General features: G+C 53.5%; 1 protein-coding gene across 4 annotated transcripts; it reads left to right on the top strand.

The window, feature by feature from the left end:
* Nucleotides 1–26590, top strand: LHX6 (LIM homeobox 6). 4 transcript variants are annotated; one of them, XM_007968169.3, is made up of 10 exons: nucleotides 9–744; nucleotides 1910–1981; nucleotides 2359–2541; nucleotides 2900–3021; nucleotides 12067–12287; nucleotides 14999–15099; nucleotides 15313–15408; nucleotides 15611–15785; nucleotides 19618–19721; nucleotides 24382–26590. In XM_007968169.3, the coding sequence occupies exons 1-10, from the start codon at nucleotides 292–294 to the stop codon at nucleotides 24400–24402; spliced, it is 1548 nt and encodes a 515-aa protein (XP_007966360.1). In that variant the 5' UTR covers nucleotides 9–291; the 3' UTR covers nucleotides 24403–26590. The 4 variants fall into 4 exon arrangements, with proteins under 4 accessions (XP_007966361.1, XP_007966360.1, XP_007966362.1 ...); XM_007968170.3 differs by lacking the exon at nucleotides 19618–19721 and having other exon boundaries at nucleotides 1–744; XM_007968171.3 differs by lacking the exon at nucleotides 1910–1981 and having other exon boundaries at nucleotides 10–744.

Here is a 26590-nt window from a genome sequence, read left to right as displayed (position 1 = left end):
ACCTCCTTACGGAATCTGTCTCCGCAGATGGTATGGCCATGGGTCCCTCCTGTACCTGTGAGTGGGGCAGTGTCTGAGGAAGATGGGTGCCCCTTGAGGGAGGGGCGGTAGTGAGAGCTGGGTGGATGTGTGCCCGCCGGTGCCTTTGTGTACCGGCGTGTCTCCGAGTCTCTCTGTCGGCAGCTCTGAGTTTCTGTGTATCTCTGTGTCTGTGTGTGCGTCTCTCTCTCTGGGTCTCTGCCTCGTCGTGTGTGTCTTGCTCTCCCTTAGCGGGGAGGGGATTGGTCACGCATGACTCATCTTGAACCGAGCGGGGCTCCAGCGGCAGGGCGGCCGCCGTTGCAGCTGGAGGGGGAGGAGGACGAGGAGGAGGGAGAGGAGGAGGAGGACTACCAGGAGAGGGAGGAGGAGAAGAAGGAGGGGGCGGGGGCCTCTCCAAGTTTGTCGGGACCTTCTTGCGAGGCAGCGGCGGCAGCAGCCAGGGAGGCCGGGGCTGCGCGCGGGCCGGAGGCGGGGGCTGGGGCCGGGCCCGGGGCGGCTGGGCCGGCGCCTCCTCTCTCCTCCTGTTCCTGCAGCAGCCTCTGCTCCCACTGCGGCTGTGGCCCCCCTCGGCGCAGCTCTCCGCGCTGCGCGCCCGCTGAGCCCAAGGTTCCCCGGCCCATGTACTGGAAGCATGAGAACGCCGCCCCGGCGCTGCCCGAGGGCTGCCGGCTGCCGGCCGAGGGCGGCCCCGCCACCGACCAGGTGAGCCGGCGAACGACTGGGTGAGCGGCCCGGGTCGGGGTCGGGTAGGGTAAGGGACTCAGCCGGGCCGAGCCGGGTGGCGGGCGGCTGCAGGAAGGAGGGGTACGAGGCTGAGCCTGTGAGTGTGTGCTTGTGAGTGTGCGAGCGCGCGCGAGCGAGGAGGGGGGGTCGCGGAAAGCGGGAACACATTATGCAAATGTTGGAGGAATTTCTCAAAAAGCGATTTAGTAAAGACACAGGCGAATCAAGAGGAGGCGAGGCCGGTATTGTCCGTCTGAATAGGCGCTGATAGCGCCGATGCGCCGGGGGTTGTGCGGGCGCAGCGCTGAGAATCCCGACGCGGGGCCGGTCCTGGGCGCGCGGAGGGGCTGTAGGGTGCTTTTCCCTCCCCTTGAGCGCCTCTCTTTTCTCTTTTTGGTCCCGTTTCGCCCCCGATCTCGCTCCCTTTTTGCTCCGGGTTTCCCTCCGACTGGCCCTCGAAAGGCGCCTGAATCCGTGTCAATACCGCCGCTTCAATTTCGCGGCGCGTGTCAGGCGGGCGGGCGGGCGGGTGCTCACCGCGCTCGGGGTTTTATTTTCTCCAACCACCCTCCGCCCCTCACCCATCTCTTTTTTATTTTCTTTCTTTCTCTCTTTTCTCCTTTTTGCATTTTGTGCCGAGGGGAGAAGGGAGCGAGGAAGGGGGAGGGGTGGGTGGAGAGAGAAAAAATTCGATTTTTAATTACTACCATTAAAAAATCAAATTTGCAATTCTTTGGGCGGCCTGATGGATCTCACTGATTGACAGTTGGAATTGACACTCTGGCTACCTCTTATCTTGGGCATTCACGACAATTTCTAATTGCAGGTAGTTTGTGTGTGTGTGCGCGTGTTTTTTTTCCCCCCTCAGAGGCTTGGATTGCAAGGGAACTAAGCGATTACTTCAAGAGCCACGGGTTAAGTGCAGGGAGAGGGGGAGAGAGAGGGAAAAAATCCAATCCAAATTCAAATTGCTTCATTAGAGAGACACCGCTTTTGTGGGGAAGGGCTTTAAATGCCCACTACAAAGTTAGGACTCATTGTTCGGCGCCGGTTTATATAACAGGCGCGGGGAGGCGCTGGGCTCAGGCTGCGCGGAGCCAGTTCAGCAGCCGCCGCCGCCTGCGTTCCCTCCCCCCTCCCCCAGGTGATGGCCCAGCCAGGGTCCGGCTGCAAAGCGACCACCCGCTGTCTTGAAGGGACCGCGCCGCCCGCCATGGTGAGTCCGTTTGGCCCTGCCTGCGGTGCCCAGTCCTCCAGCGGCCCGGCCCTGGGGACCTGGCCAGGCTTTCCGGCCACGAACCGCTGCTCACGCTCTGGGGGACTCCCGGCGGGCGTCGCTCCTCTCTGAGCCTCGGTTTTCCGGCCGGGAATGTTGGCTTTAACTGCTCCTAGCACCCAGAATGCGCGTGTTAAAAGTTGGCGCCGTCCCTTCCTCTCCAATAGGCCCTTCCATCCCTGTCCTTCAGTCTATGGCGCATCGTCCCGGGGAGATTTCGTTATCAATTGGTGTTCGGGGGCCCCAGATTTGTCTTCGAGGCAGCCCCAACTCTGGGTGCCCGGGTCAGCGCTCCTCTCTCCTCTCCCCCGCCGCAGGCGCAGTCTGACGCCGAGGCCCTGGCAGGAGCTCTGGACAAGGACGAGGGTCGGGCCTCCCCATGTACGCCCAGCACGCCATCTGTCTGTTCACCGCCCTCTGCCGCCTCCTCCGTGCCGTCTGCCGGCAAGAACATCTGCTCCAGCTGCGGCCTCGAGATCCTGGACCGGTATCTGCTCAAGGTGAGACAGGGGTAGGTGTTGAGTGCGTATTGTCGGGGCGTGGGACGCAGCACAGGAGACTGCAGGAAAGCACCGCAGGCGCCAGGTCCTCTTACATACAAATCCTGGCTCCACGTCTGCCCGACTGCGAGGCTCTGGGCAAGACTTAGGGTCTTGTCTGCACCCCCGGGTTCCGTCTGAAAAATAGGAAGAGCTTATTTCCATTTCCCTGAGTCTCAGTATTACGCAAGAAAAACAGGGGAATCGCATGCACCTTCTGAGCTTCAGCATCTCTGACTGCAAATGGGACCGGGGAGGCTGGGGCCCAGCGTGAAAGAGGCCCGCGCTGAGCCGACCCCCGTCCCCGCCCCCTCCCCAGGTCAACAACCTCATCTGGCACGTGCGGTGCCTCGAGTGCTCCGTGTGTCGCACGTCGCTGAGGCAGCAGAACAGCTGCTACATCAAGAACAAGGAGATCTTCTGCAAGATGGACTACTTCAGGTAGGCTGCGGCCGCCGGGCCAGCAGTGTCGCAGAGGGCTGGCCCCGGGCGCATTCGGAGGCCACTTTTGCGGCAAGTGGTCTCTCGCTCCAGAGCCCCGGCGTCCGGAGTGCACTTCCGGCGCGCAGCGCTGGCCCAGCATGCCGGCGCGAACCCAGAGCTCCAGGCAGCGCGCTGGTGCCTGCACAGGTTCGCGCCCCGGACTGCCTTAGGTCCTCGCGGTCCATTGGGTTTCGGTATCGTCTCTGGCTCTGTCTCGGGTCCTGCCTAAGTCTCAGGCTCCAGTTCCGACCTCGAGCGCCTCGGTGGAGCTCTGATGTCCCCAGCTCTGGTCCGGACCCACTCGGATCCTAGCCGTCGTCCGGCTGCATTTCCAGAGAGCGCTCGGTCTTCGAGTTCCAACCCTACTTGGACATCAGTCATGCTGGGGTCTCTCCCAGGCTGGACGCTGAGCTGGGCTCCGGACTCTTGCCCTGGCTCTGACCCTGGCTCCGCTCTGGGTTCGGGTCTGGTCCAGCCCCAAGCACCAGCCCCTCAACAGTCTCAGATCCGATCCCATACCCAAGCGCCTCGTCCTGAATCCCAACCTCTGTCTCCAGTTCCATCTCAACTCATTCCCCGGCGTCACTGGAGAGTCACTGGAGAGTCTGGGGTCATGCGCGGGCCCCCGGCGCCTGTTCTAGTCCCAGCCTCGCTGTTGTTTTGGCCCAACTTTGGCCTCTCCAGGGTCTAGGCCTTGCCTTTGCGCCGCAGGGATGGGAAGTGGGAGAACCGGGCACCCAGAGCCCTGAGTGGGATTATCCCGGGCTGTGCTCCGCGTACTGCAGGCCGCGTCCCAGCAGCCGACAGCAGCCTGGCGCATCCTGTTCTGCTGTGTCTGGACCACTTGCCTGGGCCTCACTTCTAGCCATGAAGCCAAGACCTGTCCTGATTATGGGGTCGAGGTCACTGCAGGGTCATGGTCTTGTCTGCTGATCCCAGTGGGAGGCATCAACGGGCTGGAGGCTTGTACCACCAGGCCTATGGGATTGGAGGAGAATGGTGGGGGACTGGTTCCTGAGAGGGATGCTTGTTTCCAAGTGCTTTCTCAAAAAGTGAAGAAAGCTGCTTCCCTATAACTACCCTTCAACCCACAGACATCCTTCCTATCCTTGCATAGGAAGACGTCATGGCTTCAGTCTTCCTGGCCAGACCCCTGCCCTAGAAAGAGCCTCTGGGAATCAGGGAGTATGGTGGAAGATGATCTCCTGTGCACTGGCACTGAGCCTCCAGGGATCTGGAAAGAGAAGATCTTGAGTCTAGGGGGAGGTTGGCAGCATTTGGGGCAAGGGTACTCTGAAGAAACCATGGGAAGCATGGTTAAAGAGACAGACTCTTCCTTCATGGGATAGATGTGAAAGAGTGCGCAGCTGGGGTGGGGTGGGGACGGCTCAACCAGGTGGCCTAGGACTCAGTGTGCAAGGAGTGCCTGTGTGTCTGTATTGTCTGGGATCTGTGCAGTAGTGCTGGGGAAAGCATCACTGGGCAGGGTTGGGGGTGTGTGGATAGCGTGTGTGTTCGTTTATGGACAAACATTCATCTCTTAGTTCCTGTGTGGGTGTCAAGAGTAGGTGTCTGTATGTGAATGTTGAGACTGTGTGTGTGCGTGTATGTGTGCGTGTGCATGCAAGCAAAGTAGTGAGGACAGGATTACATCTGGACTAGGATCTGGAGGTGAGAGGGTGAGGTGAGGGGATTCTGAAATCCCATCATTCCACTCCACCGTCTCCTCTGAGGGAGTATTCCTGCATAAGGGCCTCCACCCAGACACTGAGGGATGAAGGGGGTGTTATGAATGTATTTGTGAATCTGGATGGCTGTGTGTGTGTGTCTCTGTGTGTGTTTGTGTGTGTGTAGTCAGAAGGGGGTTAATGGTGTGTAACCAGAGTGTGATGTCTCCTCTCACTGTCCCATCTGACTACTGATTTGGTCAGGACCGGAAATGGAGGTTACAGTCACTGTCTAGCCACCTCCCTGCTCTAGGCCTGACTCCAGTTAGTATAAAACATCCAGATGGGCTGGACACTGTGGCTCACGCCTGTAATCCCAGCACTTTGGGAGGCCAAGGCGGGTAGATCACAAGGTCAGGAGATCGAGATCTTCCTGGCCAACATGGTGAAACCTATCTGTACTAATAATACAAAATTAGCCGGGTGTGGTGGTATGTGCCTGTAATCCCAGCTACTCAGGAGGTTGAGGCAGGAGAATTGCTTGAACCCAGGAGGCGGCCATTGTGATGAACCAAGATCACATCACTGCACTCCAACCTGGGTGACAGAGTGAGACTCTGTCCCAAAAAACAAACAAACATACATACAAAAAAAACATGCTAGATGATGCTTGGGGGCTTCCTGGATTCCTCAGCTACTAAATTCAGGGTGCCAGCTTGGGAACCCCAGCAGAATGGTGTCTGGGCCTCTCCCATAGACTAAGGCACCACCAGGACACCTCTCCTGGCTCTCCTAACAATAGATTTGGCAGACTTATTTGCCACTTGCCCAAATTTCTTTTCTGCTTCTTCAGCCTTAGCTCATGCCCATGCTGGACTGAGCCTCCTTGGATACTGTGCTTTACTAGACCTTGAAACTAGTCAAAACACGGATCCTGACTCCACTGTTGAGAGCCTCCCCTTATTCTGGAGTCCTCTTCCTACTGCAGTGGGGTAGAGTAGGGTGTGCAGCCACTGTGGGAAGAGGCAGGAGACTGGGCCCAGTCTGGCCAGTTGTGACCTTGGCAAGTTGCTAAATCTCTCCTCCCTTAGTTTGCCCTTTCCAAGGCTGTCTCCCAGAGCTGCCAAAGAGGCCACTCTTGGGGGAAGTCTCCATAAAGACTCCCTACATGGCGGTTGGTATGAATGCCTCGATTATCACCATTGTCATCTTTGGCAGGGTGGATGCTGGGCACAAGCCCACGATGGCATTTCCCCATGCAGCTTGAGGAGCAGAGCCTGCCTGGAGGGATGGGACTGGGCCATTTCTGGGCTGCAGGTTCTGAGCACTAATCTTTTTCCAATGACAAGAGCCCTGAAAGCAAAACTACACCAGATTTCTGGTTAAGAAAATGGAGGCAGTAAAAGCTCACATTCCCTGGATTGAGAGTAGAATTGTGGCTCTTCTGATCATTTCTCTCCCTGCAGGCATAACCCATCCCTGGCAGCCCCACCTGTAACAAAAATAATAAAACCCACAAAAAGGGAAAGAAAAAGCCGGTCGAGTGCCAGGCAAGGACTATTATTTGCACTGCAATGCCGTCCAAGCTCTGGGTGGCTGCTATGAGGAAGCTCTTCCTGGAGAGAGTGTGAATGGTGGTGTGGGAGGCAGAATTTTCCTCTAGGGAGCTGGGACCCAGGGAGGGGTCACATGCTGAGATTCTCTAGGCTTCTGTTTCCTGAAGCCCAGGATCAAGAGTCTGGTAGGAGGTGGACTGGAGCACTCTGCCCAAAGTATGGAGAGCCCATGGTCCTCTAACCTCTGGTATGTTCCTCAGGGAAGAGGGTCACCTAGGTTCTATCCCCCACCTTGTCCCTCCTTGACATTATCTTATAGACCCTCCTTCAGTCTCCATTGGCAGAGCTAGCACTGGTGGTTCAGGGAATTAAAGGTTAGGAAGGAACTCCAAGTTCATCAGGGAGAGGGTCTGCAAAGCATAGAGGAGACAAGGAGGTCCAGAGCTGCTCCTGGCTCATTTGCATTGTTGGGAGAGGTTGGTTCTCATTGGCTCCGTGTCCTTGGCCAGGCCACTGGACTCTGTTTCAGTTTCTCCAATTCACACTCTAAACAGGATCCTTACCAGCCCTTGTGGGTTCAACCAGATCCCTACTTCCCCTTACTCCCTGAGATTCCCAGCAGGAAAAAAAATTACCACCAGAAAAATGTGATAGGACTCTTAATTTCTTCACCTTTTTGTTAAGACCATTTTTCTTTCTGTTTTCTTCCAAAAATGGAATAAAATTCTGGAAGAAAAATAGTGCTCCTTTCTGGGACATTCACATTTCCCCTGCTACCAAAAACCACAGCCCCAGCTTCCCATACCTGCAGCTGCTGCCTTACAATAGGGCATGGCCCGATCTACAGTGCCCTCCTGGCTCCCTCAGCCTGTTGGAACATCATGCCCATTGTATAGTTGGGGAGACTAATGTCCTGAGAAAGTGCCATTGCTTGCAGTCACACAGAACACCAGTCATCAGAATGTATGGAGTTCTTGTCTAAGCCAGGAACTGGGCTAACCCTTTACCTGCTTTATCTCATTTAATTCTCAGGTCCACCTTGTATGTATGATACTCTCATAATCCCACATTATGGTGGCATTGGGGTGGGATTGAGGAACTGAGACCCTGAGAGATGAGGTCACACGGCTAAGTGGTAGAGACTACATAAGCCCTACAGCGGCCTGGCTCCAACCATCCCTGCCCCTAAACACCCCCATACTCTTCTATAGGTGAGATATATCAGCCACCCATCTATGCATCATGGGGCCCCTCTCTGCTGATCCTAAGATTCCTTGCCCAGTTTGGTTGGCACACCCACTGTGTTTTCTGATGTGTGGCTCCCTGGGTGATCTTGCAACACTGGGGCAGGAGTGACTTCAGAGGCCTGTGAGTGGAGCACCTTTGTCAATATCAGGTCACTGTGGTCCCTGGCCCTCCTGCCTTCTGACAATGGGAGTGGGGAGTAAAGGGTTAACTGCATCCCCTCGTGTTTATGGGGGTGGAGTTTCAGTGAGCGCCCTGGAGGCTAAAGTTCCTCTTCCTAGCTAGGCCCAAACGACTTCAGGCAAGCCCCCAGGCTTCTCTGGCCCTCTGCCTTGAGCCCAAGCTCTGTCGCAGGCTCCAGCGGGAGAACCCCACCCCCTCCCGCAGAGCGAGGGTCCCAGGGGAAGCTCGGAGCGGGAAGCGGCCCCCCACCGCGGCAGAGAGCGGCCCGTCGGCGGCCAGCTGTTGGGGGACAGATGTTGGGGGAACTGAGAGGGGAGCTGGGGGAGGAGCCTCAGGGCCGGGACCTCCGAGAAGCGGTCGTTTTAACCTCTTAATTGCTGGTTCTGTTTTTTTTTTTCTTTCCCCCCTGGCGTCTTCCCCTACGGGTTTACTTGGAAGGGAAGGAGCAGAGAGAATACCTAGGGCTCCACCTCCAACCCACCTTGTTCGCCTCACAGGATCTAAGGCCTTCAAGAACGTCTTGAACCTAAAATAAGTGAACCCCCGTTTGAGTTTCAGCCTCTTGGCTCTCAATAGCTTGGTAACTAACATTGGCTTTTCCACTCTGAGATTTGGTTTCCTTGTGCAGAAAAGGGGTAGCTTAACAGTGGAAGAAGGGGTCGAGGTGAAACTCAGATGGGCTCTTTCGTTGAGGCTTATTCATCCAACACATAATTACCAAGCGCTTACTAGATATCCAGCATAGTAGGCTGGGAAAGTGAGTCTGACTTGGTTAAGGGCGCAGAGCTCCCTTCGTACAACCACGAGTACCCAGATATCTCTGCTCTCCTTTCAGGGGGTAGAGGGCACTGCGGTGCCCGACGCCCACCTTACTCCTTTTAACAGTTGCCAGGATGAGCAGTATCTGTCAAACACCTCTCCATCCCCAAAGCGCCGTGGGTCCTTTGCATCTAGGCCCTTCATATGCCGGGATCCAGGGACGCGCAAGGCCCGGACCTCACAGCAAAGCTGGGGTGGCAGTAGACACACCCCCTAATCCCTTTGGCACTCTGGTGGCAGTTCCTGCACATCTCTTTCTTGAAGTTTCGTTGTCTCCGCCGCTGATTTCGCTGTTTCTGGAATCCGGTGGCTCCCGCCTCGCAGCCCGCCTGGGAAGGAATGTCGTTTTGTCAGAGCCTGGATCGATAAGCTTTCTCGCGCCCTTCATGCTGGTGACTCCTGTCCTGGGTCGGGGACAAGCTGCAGGGCAGTCTGCAATGCAACCAAACCTACATATTCCGCCCTAACCCCACCTCAAGGTTCCAGCGCGAGGACGATTTCTTAAACTGGGCTGAGCCACGAGGAGCGCAGGAGGATCCTACAGCTGGGACAGCTTCCAGCATTTCGGGTGACACGCGGAGCGTAAGAAAGTTGCTGAGAGGTCACTAGCGGCGCCTATCTCGGACCAAGGGTATGAGGACGCTGTGACCTACCTGTGTAGGCGCAGAACGGACTCGGGCGTCGGGGACTCGCGGGGCAGGAAGATCGCGGTGCGCAGAGAGTCTTTGACTCGTCCCTGGCCAAGGAGAAAGAATCCCACGAGCCAAGCGCACAGAAGGCTCAGCCGCTGTTGCCCAGCTTCTGATGGCCATGACCTTCCCTGCTCCGGCTCTTTCCGCTCCCTGAGGACGCACTCACCGCCTTTTCCAGGCGGGTGGGCCCTTGGCCCCGCGTGCTGGAGATTCCAGAATCAGCGGCCCGGAGTGAGGACGCGGCACTGCTAGACCAGCCCCGCTTCCTGTTCATCCATGCGGGATTCCGGCTTTCCTCGTTGCCATGTCAGTTGCTCCGCAGGTTCTAGGTACTTCTTGCACTTTGGAGGAGGCTTCAACCCCAGCTCCATACTCTGTGGAGTTTCCGCAAACCACTCGCCAGCTCTGAACCTTCGATTCCTCGTATGAAAACCTGATGCCAGAGTCCCCACTTCACCGGGTGGCAACGAAACCGAGAGGGTGCAATGAAGGCGTTGCGCCCCAGGACCCCTGCCCGTAGTAAGGGCTCTGAGCGCGGCTGGCCTCCCCCTCCTCCTGCAGCACACATAATAAGAAGCCAGCCTCCCCTCAGAGGCCAGAAAGTGCTCCCAATCCGGATACCACCAGCCCGGTGGTGGAACCCGGCGTCGGCCCTTCGAGGGGAGTAGGCTGGGTTGGGCAAAGCGGTTTCCTCTCCCCTTTACGGCGGGACGGGGAACAGAGACCGTGGGCTGAGCTGGGCACTCCGCTGGGGAAGCCGCGCTTCCGAGGTCCGGAACCGTCTCCGCTTAGGGGAGCAGTGTACTAGACTAAGGTGCTCAGCGCCTCCTGAGGGGACCGCGCCGCCCTCGGAAGGGTCCTCTCGCGCTCCTTGTCGGAGACAGTAGGGTTGAGGTTGAGTTTGCGAGCGGAGACTGGCAGAAGCCTCTGGGCTCCTGCACTCAGTCCAAGCCAACGCTGTTTTTTTCAACCGACAGTTGCTTGAATCTGTCAAGGCAGGCAGGCTGTAACCAGAGCGTTTTTGCCGAACTGTTTCCTCCGTGCACACACAGACGATTCCGAATGCTCCCCAGGGTGGAGGGGTACTGGCCCTGGGGACGCAGAGGCAAATCTTCTTGGTTCCCCACCCGCAACCCCAGGCCCCCAAATCTAGGAAGGTGGAAGGGGTGGAAGGGAAGAGCCAGAAACGAAACATTTACAAACCAGTGTGGTCAGCGCTGAGAGAGCGGTGCAGGAGGCCGTGGGACTCTCGGGGAGGGTAGGTCAGTGCAAAGGCCTGGGGGTTGGAAAGTGCTTCAGAGGAGGCCGTAAAGACCTGGGAGTGACCTTCCATTGTGGCTGACTGGGACACATGCCTGGATGGTGGGGTGGCATATCTTGAAGGTTAGGGAGGAGATGGGCCTGAAGAGGATGTGGTCGCTGGGGTTTTGCAAACCCCAAGGGTTTTGGACCAGATCCTGAGGATAGAGTGGAGCCACCATAGGATTTTAAGCAAGGCAGAGACAGGATTTCATGTGCATGCTGGAAACTTTGCTGTGACTGCTCTGTGGAGGATGGCAGGGGCGAGACGGGAAACAGGGAGGCCCGGGAGGAGGTTGACAGTGAGGATTGCATGATGGGAGCTTGGCCTAGGAGGGCAACAGTGGAGATGGTGAGAAGGAGATGGATCCTAGAGATACTTGGGAAACAGAACCAACAGCATTGATGATTGGCTGGAGGAGGGGTTGAGGAGAGAGAGGAGTGCATGATTATGATTTTCAAGCTTCAGGGGCTGGGCGAGTGGTGGCACCATTCTCTGAAACAGAGGGTGTACCGGAGGAAACAGGCTGCCAGGGTTGGGACAGAGTCATAGGTGAGTCATCCACTTTAAAGAACACACTTTCCTTGGTGCCCAGGGTCAGGCCCTGGGCTGACTTCTGGGATGGAGTAAACCAGACTCTGCTGCCTCCTGGAGGGGCTTCCAGTCTGGTGTTGGAGGCAGCTGCACCCAGATTGCCAGACTACAAAACCAGAAGGGAGAAGGAGAAGAGGTAGAATCAAGGAAGGCTTAAGGGGCAAGAAGACATTCGATCCAGACTTTTTATTTTTATTTTTGTCTTTTTAACATTTAGTATTATTAATAGGATGTCACAGGCTCCAGAGGGACTTGCTGGGTACTTAGCCAACTGCAAAGCACTAAACAAACAGTAGAGTCATTACTGTTGTCATCTAGTTCAGTGCAGGACAAGGAAAACGATAACTCAGAGTTAAACAGTTTGCCCAGGGTCACAAAGCCAGTAAGTGCTTATCTGTCTGTTCGTCTAAGAAACTGCACTTCTGTGCTGCTGGGGCTATAGCTTATATTCATCTCTGGAGTCAGGATGGCTAGGGTTCCTATCACTGCAAGCGGTGTGACCTCCTGCAAGTTACTTTACCTCTCTGGTCCCCATTTTCCTCACCTGCAAAATGAGGATTCATTGGGATAATCAACGTAAAACAATTAGAATCTTGCTGGGCAAGTGGTAAGTGCTCAATAACTTGCCTATTATTACTATTATTGTGTTTTTTCTAACTTGTGATGTATTTTTAACAAACAAATTAATACGCAAATATAAGTGACAATCATAGAAAATTTGGAAAATTCAGAAAAACACCAAGAAGAAAATAAAAATCACCCATCAGTTCACCTCCTAGGTGGGACTAGGTGTAGAGGGTTGGTGCGTCCAAGCTAAGGCTAATGCCTGAGCTGAAGACTTACAGGCGAGGAGCCTAGGGGCTGGCGGGCCATTGGGTGGTGGAAGGCAGGAGGAAGGTTGGCCTGTCTGAGTCTCGACACCCCGTGCCTGTACTCTCGACCTGCAGCCGATTTGGGACCAAGTGCGCCCGGTGTGGCCGACAGATCTACGCCAGCGACTGGGTGAGGAGAGCTCGCGGCAACGCCTACCACCTGGCCTGCTTCGCCTGCTTCTCGTGCAAGCGCCAGCTGTCCACTGGTGAGGAGTTCGGCCTGGTGGAGGAGAAGGTGCTCTGCCGCATCCACTACGACACCATGATTGAGAATCTCAAGAGGGCCGCCGAGAACGGTACCCAACCTGCTCTGCCTGGCACCTCTGCCCCCAGCCCTTTCCCTCCCCACCCCACCCCAGCACCCCAGGAACCACCCACACTCCTCTATAGATTGGGCCTTCCCGGTATAGCCCCGCAGGCAGCGTAGGGGTGGGGCGGCGCACAGATCTTGCACTTCCGGCTCGATCTTTTGCTTGGAAGTTAGAAGTCACTGCCCTCCTTTGCAACTATGTTTCCTTATCAGTAAAATGGCGTTAACGACAGAACACCTTCCCAAAGATAGACGAGCTGATGTGTTGTAAGGCCAGGAGGCACTCAGTGAACTCTAGAGATGGTTCTCATAACCGGGCAGCCTACTCCACGTTTGGACAGCTCTCATTGGCCCGGGGGCTGATCGGCTCCAGTTGCCCAGGACCAGGCTTGGGCCAGTCCTGAAGAGATGACTTGGCTCCCATTCTCCCAATTCCTATACTAGCAGCTCCAAGCCAGAGGTTTGAGGAGGGGTTTTCATCCCCCACCAGGGTCTCTAACTACAAGGGGAAAGGACCAGGTTTCTGAGTCTGGAGACCAGGCTTTCATATACTGTGTTGACATATGAAGTTTCCTTTTCTCTCTGGGCCTCAGTACCCACATCTGTGCAAGACAGATACTGGACTAGAATGATCCCTAAATCTCTTCTGGCTCTGCCACTGTGATTCCCCAGATTGCCCAGGAAGAAGATTCAGGTCTTTCAGGGATCCTGGGGACCGAGACACAGACGGGATGGAGCTGGGGAAAGGCAGTAATTGGCTGTGGGCAGAGGGAGGGACTCTTTCTCTAATTCCCCTGTTAGGGTCTGTGAAAGCTGCTAACTTCTCTGTAACAGGGATTATTTTATTTAATCCTTACAACAGCCCTAGGAAGTAGGTGGCACGTCCCCATTTTACAGAAGAAGAAACAGGATTTGCCAAAAGTTATATACTAGTAGATTTGCCTAGTTCCAAAGCCCAGCCTCTTAACTACCATACCATACCATACCATACCATACCATACCATACCATACCATACCACCTTGGCCCTAAGCTCTAGGGTACCTTAATCCCATCTCATAAAGCCAAGGAGGCTTCAGGGATGTTGCTGCCTCTGTTTTAGTTTCCCATCTAAAAAAAACCAACACACCAATCCTTGCCCTGCCTGCTTTCCTGGGGGACATTAATACCACAGAGTGTCTGCCCAATCCCCAGTTCCTCTGGGGAAGAGTATGAACCACACTGCCTCAACTTCTAGGTCCCAGCCTGGGGACTAGTCAGGGACTGCCAGAGTGTTCCTTGCCATGGCCATAACAGGGCCATCATTTTCTCCTGCCAGGATCAGGACTAAGTGGGTCTAAGGGGCCATCTAGTGAACTTGGGTTTCACTTGCTGCCTGCTTATCTGCAGTGGTGGGCAATGAAATTATCTGCAGTGGTCAGCAAGTCAGCAGCAGAGCTGGGATGGAAACCCAGGAGTCAGAGCTTTCCCACACTGTGGTCCAACAGTGACCACAGGCTCCTTCCACACATAGTCCAACCAGGACCACCTGTAGTCACAGCCTTGCCAATTACATCCTAGCTCTCACAGCCACACCTGTCCACAGACTTAACATGCTGAGGAACTTGAAGGTTGGGGCTTCTGATGTCTCTTACTGATCAGCCCTCAGTATTGGCTACTGTTTCACTTTTTAAACATAACACACACACACACACACACACACACATACACAGACATTCATTGTAGAAAAATTAGAAAAGATGGTAAGCAAAAAGAAGAAAATAATTATTGCTCCAAATGCTGCCTCCTTCATATTTTAATGTGTATCTTTTCAGATTTTTTCCATGTATGTTACAGTGTTTGCTTTTTTCCTTCAACATAATTTTTTCCTAATTAAAAAATTACAATAAATTGTGAACAATGGTTATTTCTGAGTGCTGAAATTACTGGTGATTTTTATTTTCTTCTTTGTGCTTATGGAAATTTTCTAAGACTTTGAGGATATTCAGAACAATGAAGTATGAACAATAAAATGGGAATATAGTTAGTGTTTTAGTATGATTGTAAAAGTAATATGAGTGGAAAGATAATATCTAACATATACTCCGGTTAACAAAATTCACCCTTAGAGAAGTAAGGCAACATATGATTTTTTTTAAAAAACCTCAAAAGTTACAGGAATACTGAAAGTAAAAAGTTTCCATAATCACATTCCTGGAAAGTAAACCACTGTCAACACCTTGTTGTATATTCTTACAACCTTTTTTCCTTCCGCTCATTTGTACAAAATCAGGAGCATAGTTCCATTACTTGCTTGCATCCTATCTCCTCTAGCCTTTGGTTTCCCCCAGTTTCGCCAGGATGGAGCCCAGTTTGGGGCATTACGGTCAGCTAGCTTTCAGCTTCTAGTCGAAAGGGCCAGAGCAGGGGCTTTCCTTCTCTCTGAGCCTCAGTTTCCTCCCATGTATAAAGAGGTAACGCCACCTCTTCTCAGGGCTGTAAGACGTGGTCCAGTCGTGTAAGAAGTGTCCAGTACTGAGCGGACGCTTAGAAACCCCTTCCCCAAAGACTGAGCTCAGGGACTAGGACCCTGGGATCCCCACTCCCAGCCAGCTCCCGCTCCTGACCCTTCCAGGGACAAGCTCCCCCCACCCCCGTCCTTTCCAGGCTGCCACTAGAAGAGATGGGAACGCGTGGTCAGCCGCTTCTATCGCCCCCAGGGAACGGCCTCACGTTGGAGGGGGCAGTGCCCTCGGAACAGGACAGTCAACCCAAGCCGGCCAAGCGCGCGCGGACGTCCTTCACCGCAGAACAGCTGCAGGTACCGTGGCAAGCCGCGGGCGGCGGGGGCGGGGGCGGGGCCGAAAGTGGGCGGGGCCGAAAAGGTCTCCTGGCTCCACCCCTCTGCCCGGACCCGGGTGGCGGGGAGGGGCCGCAGCTGCCTGGGGCGTGGCCTGCGGGCTGGCGCCGCTGATTGGGCCGGGGTCTCGGAGTCTCCGCGTGCGGGCGCGTCACCGCCCTCCCCGCCCCGCAGGTTATGCAGGCGCAGTTCGCTCAGGACAACAACCCCGACGCTCAGACGCTGCAGAAGCTGGCGGACATGACTGGCCTCAGCCGGAGAGTCATCCAGGTGGGACGGGGTGGGACGGGGTGGGCGGGGCCTGGGGACCGCGGGCACGCCCCGGAGCTCGTAGCTGGGCTCGGCGCGGAGGGTCGTGCGTGCACGTGGCCATCCTTCTCCAGGAGGCGACTAGGCGGTCCCGCCTGGGGTACCCTGGCGTCGCGTCCGACTCTTTTCAGCGAGGCTGAGGCTGCTGAGGCTGTCGTTCCAGGTGTGGTTTCAAAACTGCCGGGCGCGTCATAAAAAGCACACGCCGCAACACCCAGTGCCGCCCTCGGGGGCGCCCCCTTCCCGCCTTCCCTCCGCCCTGTCCGACGACATCCACTACACCCCGTTCAGCAGCCCCGAGCGGGCGCGCATGGTCACTCTGCACGGCTACATTGAGAGTAAGTAACCGCAGCGCCCGGAGCCGCTGGGCCTGCGGGGAGGGGGCGCAGAGGAGCGCGTGTGGGCGGCTGAGGCCGAGGTGTGGGGTGGGGGGCCTTGGGGAGCCTCGTGGGTGAAGAAGCGGGACCCGAAGTCTTTTGGATCTAGGAGTTGGGGAAAGAGGGGTAAAATCTTCGGCTGTGCCTTGGTGGAGCGGAGTCCTTCGTAGAGGCAAGCGATTTAGCCATTCAAAAAATACTTTCAAAGCACCCAGTCTGTGCCAGGTACCTACTCTGTGCAGCCTGCGTTCTGGTGGGTATGGAAAAATAACTAGGCGTGTCGTTTTAAGTGGGATGATTTCTGTAGGAAAGGTGCTGGATACAAGTGACTGGAGATGCTGCGGGGTGGAAGGGAAGGGGCTGGGCTGCCCCTCAGCAAGCAGAGACTGAAAGGATGGATAGGATTTAGTGAGGTACCTGAAGTGGGGGGAACGGAATGCACGCAGGCCCTGGCCCAGAAAGCATCGTGGCATGGGTGTGTTTTGGGGTGCAGAAGGCCACTGTGGTGGGAGTGTCCAGGGTGTGAGGCCTTTGGCAAGTCACCTAACCTCCTTGAGCCCTGGTTTCCTCTTGTGTAACCTGGGATGTCAATAATGCCTGCCTCACAGGGTTGTGAGACACCATTCATGCATTCAGTAGCTATATCTTTAGTGCCTTCTGTGTTCTTTGCACTGGCATACGACAGTGAACACAGTAGACCAAAGCTGCTGTGCTCCTGGGGCTTACTCCAGCATGGGAGATGGTGGAGATGATAAAATCATAGGGAGGGAGCAGGCATGTCCGTGGCAGGGAGCACTGTGGCGGAGATGCAGGGGCAAGCGGGTCATGGTGAAGTGACTTGTGAGCGAGAACCTGGAGGAGTGAGGGAGGAGCCCCGGGGGTTTCTGGAGAATGAGTGTTCAGTGCATCTGCTGCTGAGCAGGTGCCTATCACAGATTTGTCTTTCCCTTTGAAGTTATTCCCATCAATTGTTTCCTCCATGCTGAGCATGACCAAAAAATAGAAATGACTACGATGCACACACACACAAATCCTCCCTTCTCTGGCTCCATGTAACAGGGAAAAAGAAGGGAAATCAGGGAGAGAACTGCTGCTTACTGACCATATGCCATATACTCTACTGACTGCGTCTCTAAACATCAGAGGCCACCATCTCCTTGAATAGATGAGGAAACCAAGGGCCCCCTGTAAGTTAGTGGGAGCCTGTATGCCTTAATAATCAAGTGTGGGCTTTGGTGTCAGATTGCCAGGCTTCACATCCCAGCCCTACTATTTACTAGCTGTGTGACAGTGGGTGAGTTTCTTAGCTTTCTTGAATACTCATTCCCTCATCTGTAAAAATGAGGATAATAAGAGTATCTCAAAGCAGTGTTCTGAGCATCAAATGAGGTAACCAATTGAAAGTGTTCAACATTCAGCAAGTGCTGCATAAGTATTGGCTGCTCTTGTGATGGTAGGAGTGGTTTTGGTTGGCAGAACTAGGAGTGCAGAGCCCTGTCTCCGCACTAGGCTGCCAGTTGGAAACCATGTCTCTATATAGTTCCATTTCTGAACTATCTGCTCAGTAAGAGCGACATTTTCCCCCTTTCTTTTCTAAACAATGACTATATTCAGGCTGCACAGAGCCTGTTAAAGGTGCCAAGGATCAGGGGCTCTATAAGTACCAGGGTTCTGAGCTACCTGCTAATACTTGGTGTAAAGTCAATAAGAAATCTAGATGATCCCTTTGGACTTGGGGCCATGATTTCCAGAGTCCCCGCCAAGACTCTATCCGTACACTCTGTTGACCAAACTTAGATCTGTCTTTGATGCTTAGAGAAGAGGCTGAGGTGCCCTCTCCTCTTACCCTTGTGGTGGAACTCAGCTTAGGGAAGAAGAGGTTGGGGGTGTGTGCACCTGCACCTCTTGCTGCATGACTGACTGAGAGTCACCACAGCAGTTTACTCTATGGTAAACTATAGTCATGGAGTTGTGAATTTTCTGAAGCCTTGAGCTGGGAAGCTAATGAAAGTGTTAGAACCAGACCCCAGAAAAATGAGTTTTTCTGTAGAGTTTGCTCTGCAGTTAACTAAAGTCACAGAATACTGAGTTTCCTGGAGGCTTCGAGCTTGGAATCTGATAAAAGCTTTGGAACCAGACCCAGAAAAATGCAGATGTACATACATTTTCCAAGTAATCTGAAGTTGTATATGGACTCCTTGAACACCCCAGGTGAAGAACTCACAATTTCATGTAACTTCTTTATTCTACAAATGGGAGAACTGTGGCTCAGAAGGGAACAGTGACTTGTCCTGGTTTATATATCAGTTGTAAGTGTCTCTACAATGCCCTTTCCCTGTGACCAAAGAGAATGAAGCCTAAAGGAGAGACCAGCAATGGACTTCTCCGCTGTATTGATAAACAGGCTGAAGCATGAGAAATTTGGATCCGACCCAAAGGTGGACTTTCCCCAACAGTTTTAGATGTTGGAATATGGTATGGAAATTCATTCAGCAAATACTTAAGAGTACTTACTAAATGCCATGCCTCACTCTAGGTGCTGGAAATCCACAAAGATCTAGAATCTAGAAAACAGACAAAAAATCCTGCCCTCATGGAGCTTGCATTCTAGTTGGCAAAGACAGATAATATAAAATAAATAATAAAAATATGCAGTAAGCCAGGCTGGGCATGGTGGCTCATGCCTGTAATCCCAGTACTTTGAGAGGCCGAGGTGGGCAGATCACTTGAGGTCAGGAGTTCGAGACCAGCCTGGCCAATATGGTGAAACCCCCTCTATACCAAAAAAACAAAAATTAGCTGAGTGTGATGGCGCATGCCTGTAGTCCCAGCTACTTGGGAGGCTAAGGTGGGAGAATCACTTGAACCCAGGAGGCAGAGGTTGTAGTGAGCAGAGATGATGCCGCTGCCCTCCAGCCTGGGTGACAGAGTGAGACTCTGTCTCAAAAAAAAAAAAAAAAAAATGCAGTTAGGTCAGATGATAAGTGCTAAGGAAATAAAATAAAGCCGGGAGGAAGACAGGGAGGGTAGGGGGTAGATGTTGGTGTTGGTTGCAGTTGTAAAGAGAGCGGTGACATACGAGTACAGAGTCCTCTAAGAGGCATGGGTAAAGTCATGGTGATACCTAAGAGATATGAACTTACTGAGGGAGGTTGTGAATAGATGGGGCATAGCCTTGCTTGCAGGGCCTGAATGGGCAGGGTACAGCCTTGCTTGCATGTGCATGAATATGAAAGCACATATTTATTTAGGAGTGTTTATCAGTGAGCTAGATGCTTATACCTCACTATCACATAGCTTTTCATAAACTATAAAGAGCATCGCAACTGGCTGGGCGCGGGGGCTCACGCCTGTAATTTCAGCACTTTGGGAGGCCAAGGCGGGCGGATCATGAGAACAGGAGATCGAGACCATCCTGGTTAACACCGTGAAACCCCATCTCTACTAAAAGTACAAAAAATTAGCCGGGCGAGGTGGTGAGCGCCTGTAGTCCCAGCTACTTGGGAGGCTGAGGCAGGAGAATGGCGTGAACCCGGGAGGCAGAGCTTGCAGTGAGCCAAGATCGTGCCACTGCACTCCAGCCTGAGTGACAAGGTGAGACTCTGTCTCAAAAAAAAAAAAAAAAAAAAAAAAGGCATCACAACCAATCCTACTGAAATCTTGCCCAGGGTTACCCAGGAGGTAAGTGGCAGAGATGAAACTGGTTTCAGGGCTCCAGTTTGCAGAGCTCGGGGCAGGTGGGATCCTGTGTGTAGCCTGGGGGATGAGCTCCAAGGCATCCTCTCGTCCACAGGTCAGGTACAGTGCGGGCAGGTGCACTGCCGGCTGCCTTACACCGCACCCCCCGTCCACCTCAAAGCCGATATGGATGGGCCACTCTCCAACCGGGGTGAGAAGGTAAATGGAGCCAGCTTGGGTCTGGTGGGTCAGAGCCACCCTGTCGGGGATGGGCTTCTGGCGGCATCCCCTGTTAACAATTTGGTACCATGCTGCCCTTCTCTGTCTCAGATTTGTGAATTTCCTTTACTCAAGCTTTGAGGTTCCAGGGAGGGCTTATATCACTCATCACCCTACTTCCCATCATCTCACTGGTTCCTCCTTTTCGTTCTTGTCTGTTGGGAGTGAATATCCTGAGCTGATGGGGCTCAGGGATAGCTGGCCAGCCAGTGACCTTGGTCAACTGGCAGGGCCTCCTCTGTGGAGCCAGGATTTCTGGTTGTCTCAGGCTTTAGGAAAAAGGGTGCTTAGCTGTCCCCATTCCAGGGCTTCAAGGTATTGTTTCTGAAGTACTGCAACCCTTTGTTTAAACTTGCCCATAGTATAGATGAAGGTGAATGGAGCTGCTCTGTGAAACCGTGGAGAGAGGAGGAGCCTCACTTCCCTCCCAGCTCCAAGACACCTCACAGTTAGCCTTGAAAGCCAGTGCTCTCAGACAACCCTTTCATTTTAGAAATGGGAATATTGAGGCCCAGATAGCTCAAAGTCAGAGACTGGCTGAGAACCTTGCTTTTTTTTTTTTTTTTTTTTGACAGAGTTTCACTCTTATCGCCTAGGCTGGAGTGCAATGGCACAATCTTGACTCACTGCAACCTGCGCCTCCTGGGTTCAAGCGATTCTCCTGCCTCAGCCTCCCAAAGTAGCTGGGATTACAGGCATCTGCCACCACGCCCAGCTAATTTTTTTTTTGTATTTTTAGTAGAGATGGGGTTTCGCCATGTAGGCCAGGCTGGTCTTGAACTCCTGACCTCAGGTGATCCACCCACCTCAGCCTCCCAAAGTGCTGGGATTACAGGCATGAGCCACCGAGCCTGGCCGAACCTTGCATTTTTTAATTCACTTGTTTATCTGGAGGCATTTCCTATGTCCTGTCTGTGCCCAGCATCCCTGAGTCTGTTGCCAGGAGTGGAAATGAGTAAAGTGTAGTCCCTGCCCTTGAGGAGGCCAGAGTCTGGAGGGGGAGGCAGATCCCAACAGTTATAATACAGTGTGACAGGGGAAGCCATGGGAGCTGGGGAGGGGGAAGGGGGCAAAGGAGAGAGGCAGGGAAGACTTCCCAGAGGAGGCAACCTCTAAGGCCAGGCCTGAAAGTTGAGGCATCAGGGAAGGCATGAGACACCGGAGCTCTCAGGGAACCCTGAGCCATTCAGCATTGTTGGCAGGCACATCTGGGAGGATGACAGGAGGAAAGCAAGAGCCTTGAGGCTGCCAGGTGAAAGAGTCTATATTTTATCCTGCGGCAGTGTGGGGTCCTGGAGGGCCTGTTGCAGAAACATCACTGTAGCAGTCTTCAGAGACTGCTGGGTTGGAGGACACCCAGTAGGAGGCAGGGAACCCTGTAGGTCAGTGGGTGTGGCAGTCCTGAGGGAGAGGGTCAGAGCATTAGGGTTGGAGTCAGGAGCCCTCCAGTTCAGCAGATCCCAGTCTTGGTGTGCTCAGAATCACCTGGGCAGAGATTCCTAAGCCTCGCTCTCAGAGAGTCTGATGGGGTGGTATATAGGGATTTGCGTGTGTAATACTCAGCCTGTGTAATTCTAATGGGCAGCCGGGGTGGGGACCGCTCCTTTAGGATGGTACTTCTGGCTTGGCCTCCTGATTGAGCTCAGTACACCTAGTATGTACTGAGCTCTCTGTGCCGGGCACCACAGGAGAATGTGTATGGTGTGGAGGTACAGACAGCCCTGGACAGATACATTTGTAAGTAAATGGTAGTGCCTAACGCAAAATCCCGCAGAATCTGTAATGAGTGAGCATGCTCCAGGAACATCATCGCCGCTGAGACTGTCACATTCACAGGAAGAGCTGCTGTTTGCTGAGCTCCTTCTGTTCAAGGCAGCTACTTGTCACATGGCATCTGGTTCACACCTCACAGCCACTTTGTGGACATAGAGATGGCCTTCTCATTATAAAGAGATAAACAGATTCAGAGAGGTGACATGACTTGTGCAGGGATGCAGTGAGTTTGTCGGACTCTGAAGTCTGCATGGTTCAGTAATTGCTTCCTTTTGTGCAGCACTTTACTGTGTACACAGCCCTCTCTCCGAATTCATTCTTCATAGTCTCCCTGGGAGGATGATTGTGATGACCTCCATTTCATACTTGCAGAACCTGAGGCTCAGACAGAGCAGTGCTCATCCAGAATCACAATGTGAGCACGGGCCAAACTGGCCTGGATCCTACAGCCACCTGCCCCAGAGCTGTCCCTTCCTGTGGGAGGGGATTCATCCTATTAGACCTGGCTCTGGGACTGCAGAAGTGAGCTGACATGATCCCTGACCTCAGGGAGCTTGTGGCTTAGCACGGGATGTGGGCAGCTACATTGCAGGGGAATGGGCAGCTGGAGTAGGCGAGAAACATGACCTTAGAGGACCCAGAAGAGGGGGAGGTGAGCTCTAGGGGAAAGACAGGGGACAAGAAGAAGGGCATTCCACATCAAGAGGACAGCATGTGCAAAGGCCCAGAGCATGGAGGAGTTTGGGTCGGAGGGGACCCTGGGGGGTGTTCAGTATGGCTGAAGTCCAGGGAAGTGGGGAGAGCCGATGGGGGCCACAGAACAAAGGATCATCGAGAGAGGGTCTTAGACATTATATGGAGGGCAGGGAGTGGGCCCTGGAGGTGCAGAGGGCTGGGCTCAGTGCTTGGAGAGGAGCCTTTGCCTCCTGGTTGCTCAGCTAAGCTTGTGGTTCTGTTTCGTTTAGCCTGGGGGATAAGCCACGCTGGGGGCTGTCAGTTTTGGCTATAGATAGTTTCTGGCCCCTGGTTTTGGCTGCTGAGCCAGAGTTTTCCCTTGCTGGGCTGTGTCCTCAACTTTGCATCCGGAAAGTCTGCATAAAAGTGTCTGTCCCTCCTTTGTGACCTTCTGTCCTCTCACTGTCAGGCCTTTCTGCCAGCTTCTAGGGACTTTTCTTATCCACAACTCTTCAGATTCCTGGGGCTTGGTGGGTGGCAGAGTATGGGATGTGTGTGGCCAGCAGAGAATTGCCTGGGCTTTCTTCCAAGTCCCTCCAGGCCTGAGCCTGCCTAGCTGTGAGGAGACTCAGTGTCCCCCTGGGGCTGGCCCCTGAACCCACTCATCTAGACCACCACTGGCCTGGCCTGGAGAACAGTGCTCTGAGCACTCAGGGGAGCATCCCCTGCCTCCACTGCATCATCATTTGGTGCCTGTGAGGTTCCAGATCCATATTTCTTCCTAGTTATGTCCCCTGATCCCACAAATTCAATACTTGGAAAGTTCTCAGAAATCAGGGCCAAGCTGTCATTGATCAGTGGAGGAGACTGAGGCCCATGGAGGGGAAGGGTCCTACCAGGGTCACCACTCTTGAGAGAGCTTCTCTTAATAAGGGCTAACAGCCAGGCATCCTGGAGTCCAAAATGGAGCAGTGGCCAGGATGGGGAAGGAATGCCCACCCTGGCCACTCTGGATTTAGGCCAACTCGGAATCCCAGCTCTGCCACCTCCTTCCTGTGAGATCTGGGAATGCAATTAGTTTCTCTGAGCTGCAGTTTCTACATCTGCAAACTGGGGATAATAATAGTTCCCACTCCCTAGGGTTGCTGCAGAGAGTAAATGCATAATGTGTGTAAAGAGCCCAGCACGGAGCCTGGTACACAGAAAATGCTCCCTAGGTGTTGGTTATGATCATGATCACTATTGTGGAGATCATCATCATTGCTTTCCTCCATCACCTCCTTGTGATAACCAATTCTGGGCAAGTAACATTCCTGATCAGAAAGGGAACAGCCATGTGGTCATGCCCACCAGATGCCCCTCACACTTTACTGTGAAATGACACATCGGCATTAACCAGCCAGCCAGTGATCCTTGACCTGAACTTCAGGGAACTGGCTGTGTCAGCAGCAGTGAGATGTCAACCGAGTGCTAGAGGCGGGAGTGGAAGGGGGAGACGGACAGACAGTCCTGATCTCCCACGGTATATTGGGTGCCCAGCATGTCTGAGCCACACACTTCTAGGCTTCGTGCATGTGAAGATTAAGCACATGTGAAGTGCTTAGCCCATGGCCCGGTGGGTAATAAGCAGTCAGCCACTACGGTCACAGTGACTTTGGAGAGGTAGAGGCAATGTGCTTTGGTAGGGAGAGCTTGCTGTGGGCCAGGCCTGGCCTCCAGTGCCGGGTCCTCCTCCTCGCCGTGTGCCCATGGGCTCACTCGCTTCCACCTCTTTGAGCCTGAGTGCCCTCCCTGTAAAATAGAATGTTGGAACTCCCTCACAGGGCTGTGGTGCAGCTTCCATGAAATCAGGCACGGAAGGTGCAGGGTGAAATGCCCAGAAGGCTTTTGCTGCTGCTGTTGTATCTCATTGAATCTCTCTGATTCTCAGAGAGAGATTTTGTCATCCTTGTTTTAAAGGTGAGGAAACAAGCTCAGAGAGGTGAAGTGAGTTGCCCAAGGTCCCACAGCAAGTCAGCTGACAGAGCCAGGATTTAAACTCAGATCTGGGCCCTGAGTCCACCCTTCTTCTCTGTGCCTTTGAGGTTCTCTGGGGGGCGGCAGGGTGGGTCAGGCCCCCAGCTCAGCCACCTCCCATGCCCTCCTCTTGCAGGTCATCCTTTTTCAGTACTAACGCTGCCGGCACTTCCGCATCTGCCTGTGGGCGCCCCACAGCTGCCCCTCAGCCGCTGAGATCCAGTGTCCAAGCTGCGGCCAGGAATCCACCCACCTCCGCATCCACCCCCGTCCACCATCCTGCCCACCACCAGGTCGGTTCCTGAGGCCTGGCCTTTCCCTCTCCTGCTGAGAACCAGAACCCACCAGGAGCACCACAGAGTCCTCCTTTTGGAAGGCAGAACTCCCTGAAATCTGGAATCAGGGTGGAAACAGCCTGTTTTTCCCATTTAAACAGGAGTCCTCTTCAACTTCAGCTGATTACAATAGCAAAAGGCGGAATTGAATTGTGCGACGCCAACGGCCTTCTAATTTACAGGTTTTCCCCCCCACATTGGCCTTTATTTACTACTTCCTTGGAACCATCTCTGAATTCTGAATAGCTGACAACCCCCAATGTTATCCACTCTGTTGCTTTTGTCTGGAAAACTCTACAGTGTTTGTGGGATGTCCCCAAAGGAAAGCTATGTTCTAATTTTATCATTTCCATCTGTCTGGTTATGTCAAGTTAATTCAGAAAGAGAAGAGACAGTGACCAACCCTGAGAGGCCCAATAGGGCAGAGATGGAGGCCTGCGCAGACTAGGAGGCAGGGGGGATAGACAGGGAATGGGGAGAAGAAACACCCCCATTGGTTTGGAAATCAAGGAGAGGGCGGTGACATATTGGACCAGAAGAGGCACTAGCCATTTTAAGGAGATGAAAGAGAAAACTTTGGGGTCAGGGAGAGACCCTACCCCTACCTAATTATCCAACGTATATGTAGGAAACATAGCAGAGATGGTATTCGATCTGTGCCATGACTCTTCTAAATGTTTGGACAGGTTAGAGTTGGGGACCCCTGTTGGCTACTTGTTGACCTCTCATAGTGGTGCTTGGGCCAGGTCTTCTCGATGGAAGGGGGATCCCTCATGGGGGAAAGGGAACAGAGCCCAGTGAAATGGTAGTCAGAATGTTAACCCTGGATCCATCTCTAAGTAGAGAGAGGGTGCCCATTGCCTAGGTGAGAGTGCCAAGCTCAGGATTCCAACTGGCACCTCTGAGCTTCCCCACCAATACTTCCTAGAGCCAGCCCCACCCACCCCTGAGAACAGAGGCCAGTCACAGCTGCATAACATCCATCCTGCTACAACTCTTCCACCCCAAACAAAAGGGCTCAGGCTACACATGACCATGATTTATGTTTTCAGGGGATGCCCATTTGTCCCAAGCTTATCCTGTAATTCTAGAACTACCTGGTGTCCTGATGCATTTTCCACTAGAGGTTGCTAATCAGCATGTTTTAGCCCAAGTCTGCCTTCCTCCTGTGGTTAACCTGTTATGTTGCTTTTGGAAGGAGACTCTAGGACAGGGAAAGCAAGTTCATGGTACATACGCAGCCGTTGTCTCTGTTTTTACGCATGGCAGACATTGCTAATCAATGGCAGCTCTATCTCATTAAGTCTGGATAAGATTTCAGAGTTCAAATGCTTGAAGTTGGCACTTAAAATGAAAGCCTATATGTCATTTTTGCTCTGGGATCTACAGGCGGGCTAGGCACAGGTGCAGCCCAAGAAGGGAACCTGCTTCCTCTCCCTTCCAAAGATGGTGACAGCTGACTGAGGGCAAAGAACAGGCACCACTCAGAACGTGGTGAGTACAGCTCAGCTCAGCACTCAGCCAGTGGTAACTTGTGCCCAGCCCTGTGCTAGGCGCTGACATTAACAGGAGCAACCAGGGCCACATCCCTGGCCTTGGGGAGCTCAAATCTTTCCTTTGATTTTTGCTCCTGATCATCAAGGCCCCAGTGGCAACCGTGTGGTAAGTGGCCAGCCAAGCCCTGCCCAGGGTCACCCAACACCCACTCTGCCTTGAGCCTCTCCTCAGGGTCTATTCCTTGCGTGGATTATGTGGTCGTAGCATGTTACAGTTCAAACATGTCTCCACTACCCTGTTAAGAGCAGCCTGGGAACGTACAGGCCATCAAGACTATTTATTTAAATACAAAAAAAAAAGGGGAAAACACACACACAGAGAAAAAAATTGTAAGCACTTTTTTTGTAAAACCAATGTCTGTTTTGTTACATACCTTTCATGTCGTGCTTTGTAAATGTCTTATTTGTGTAATAAAGTTAATGCAAGTAGAAGTGCTGGCACTGAAATCCAGAA

Source organism: Chlorocebus sabaeus, chromosome 12, assembly GCF_047675955.1.
Source record: "Chlorocebus sabaeus isolate Y175 chromosome 12, mChlSab1.0.hap1, whole genome shotgun sequence".
NCBI classification, from domain to species: domain Eukaryota; kingdom Metazoa; phylum Chordata; class Mammalia; order Primates; family Cercopithecidae; genus Chlorocebus; species Chlorocebus sabaeus.
The sequence above is the reverse complement of the archived record's forward strand: the minus strand, read 5'-3'. Positions and strand labels throughout refer to the sequence as shown.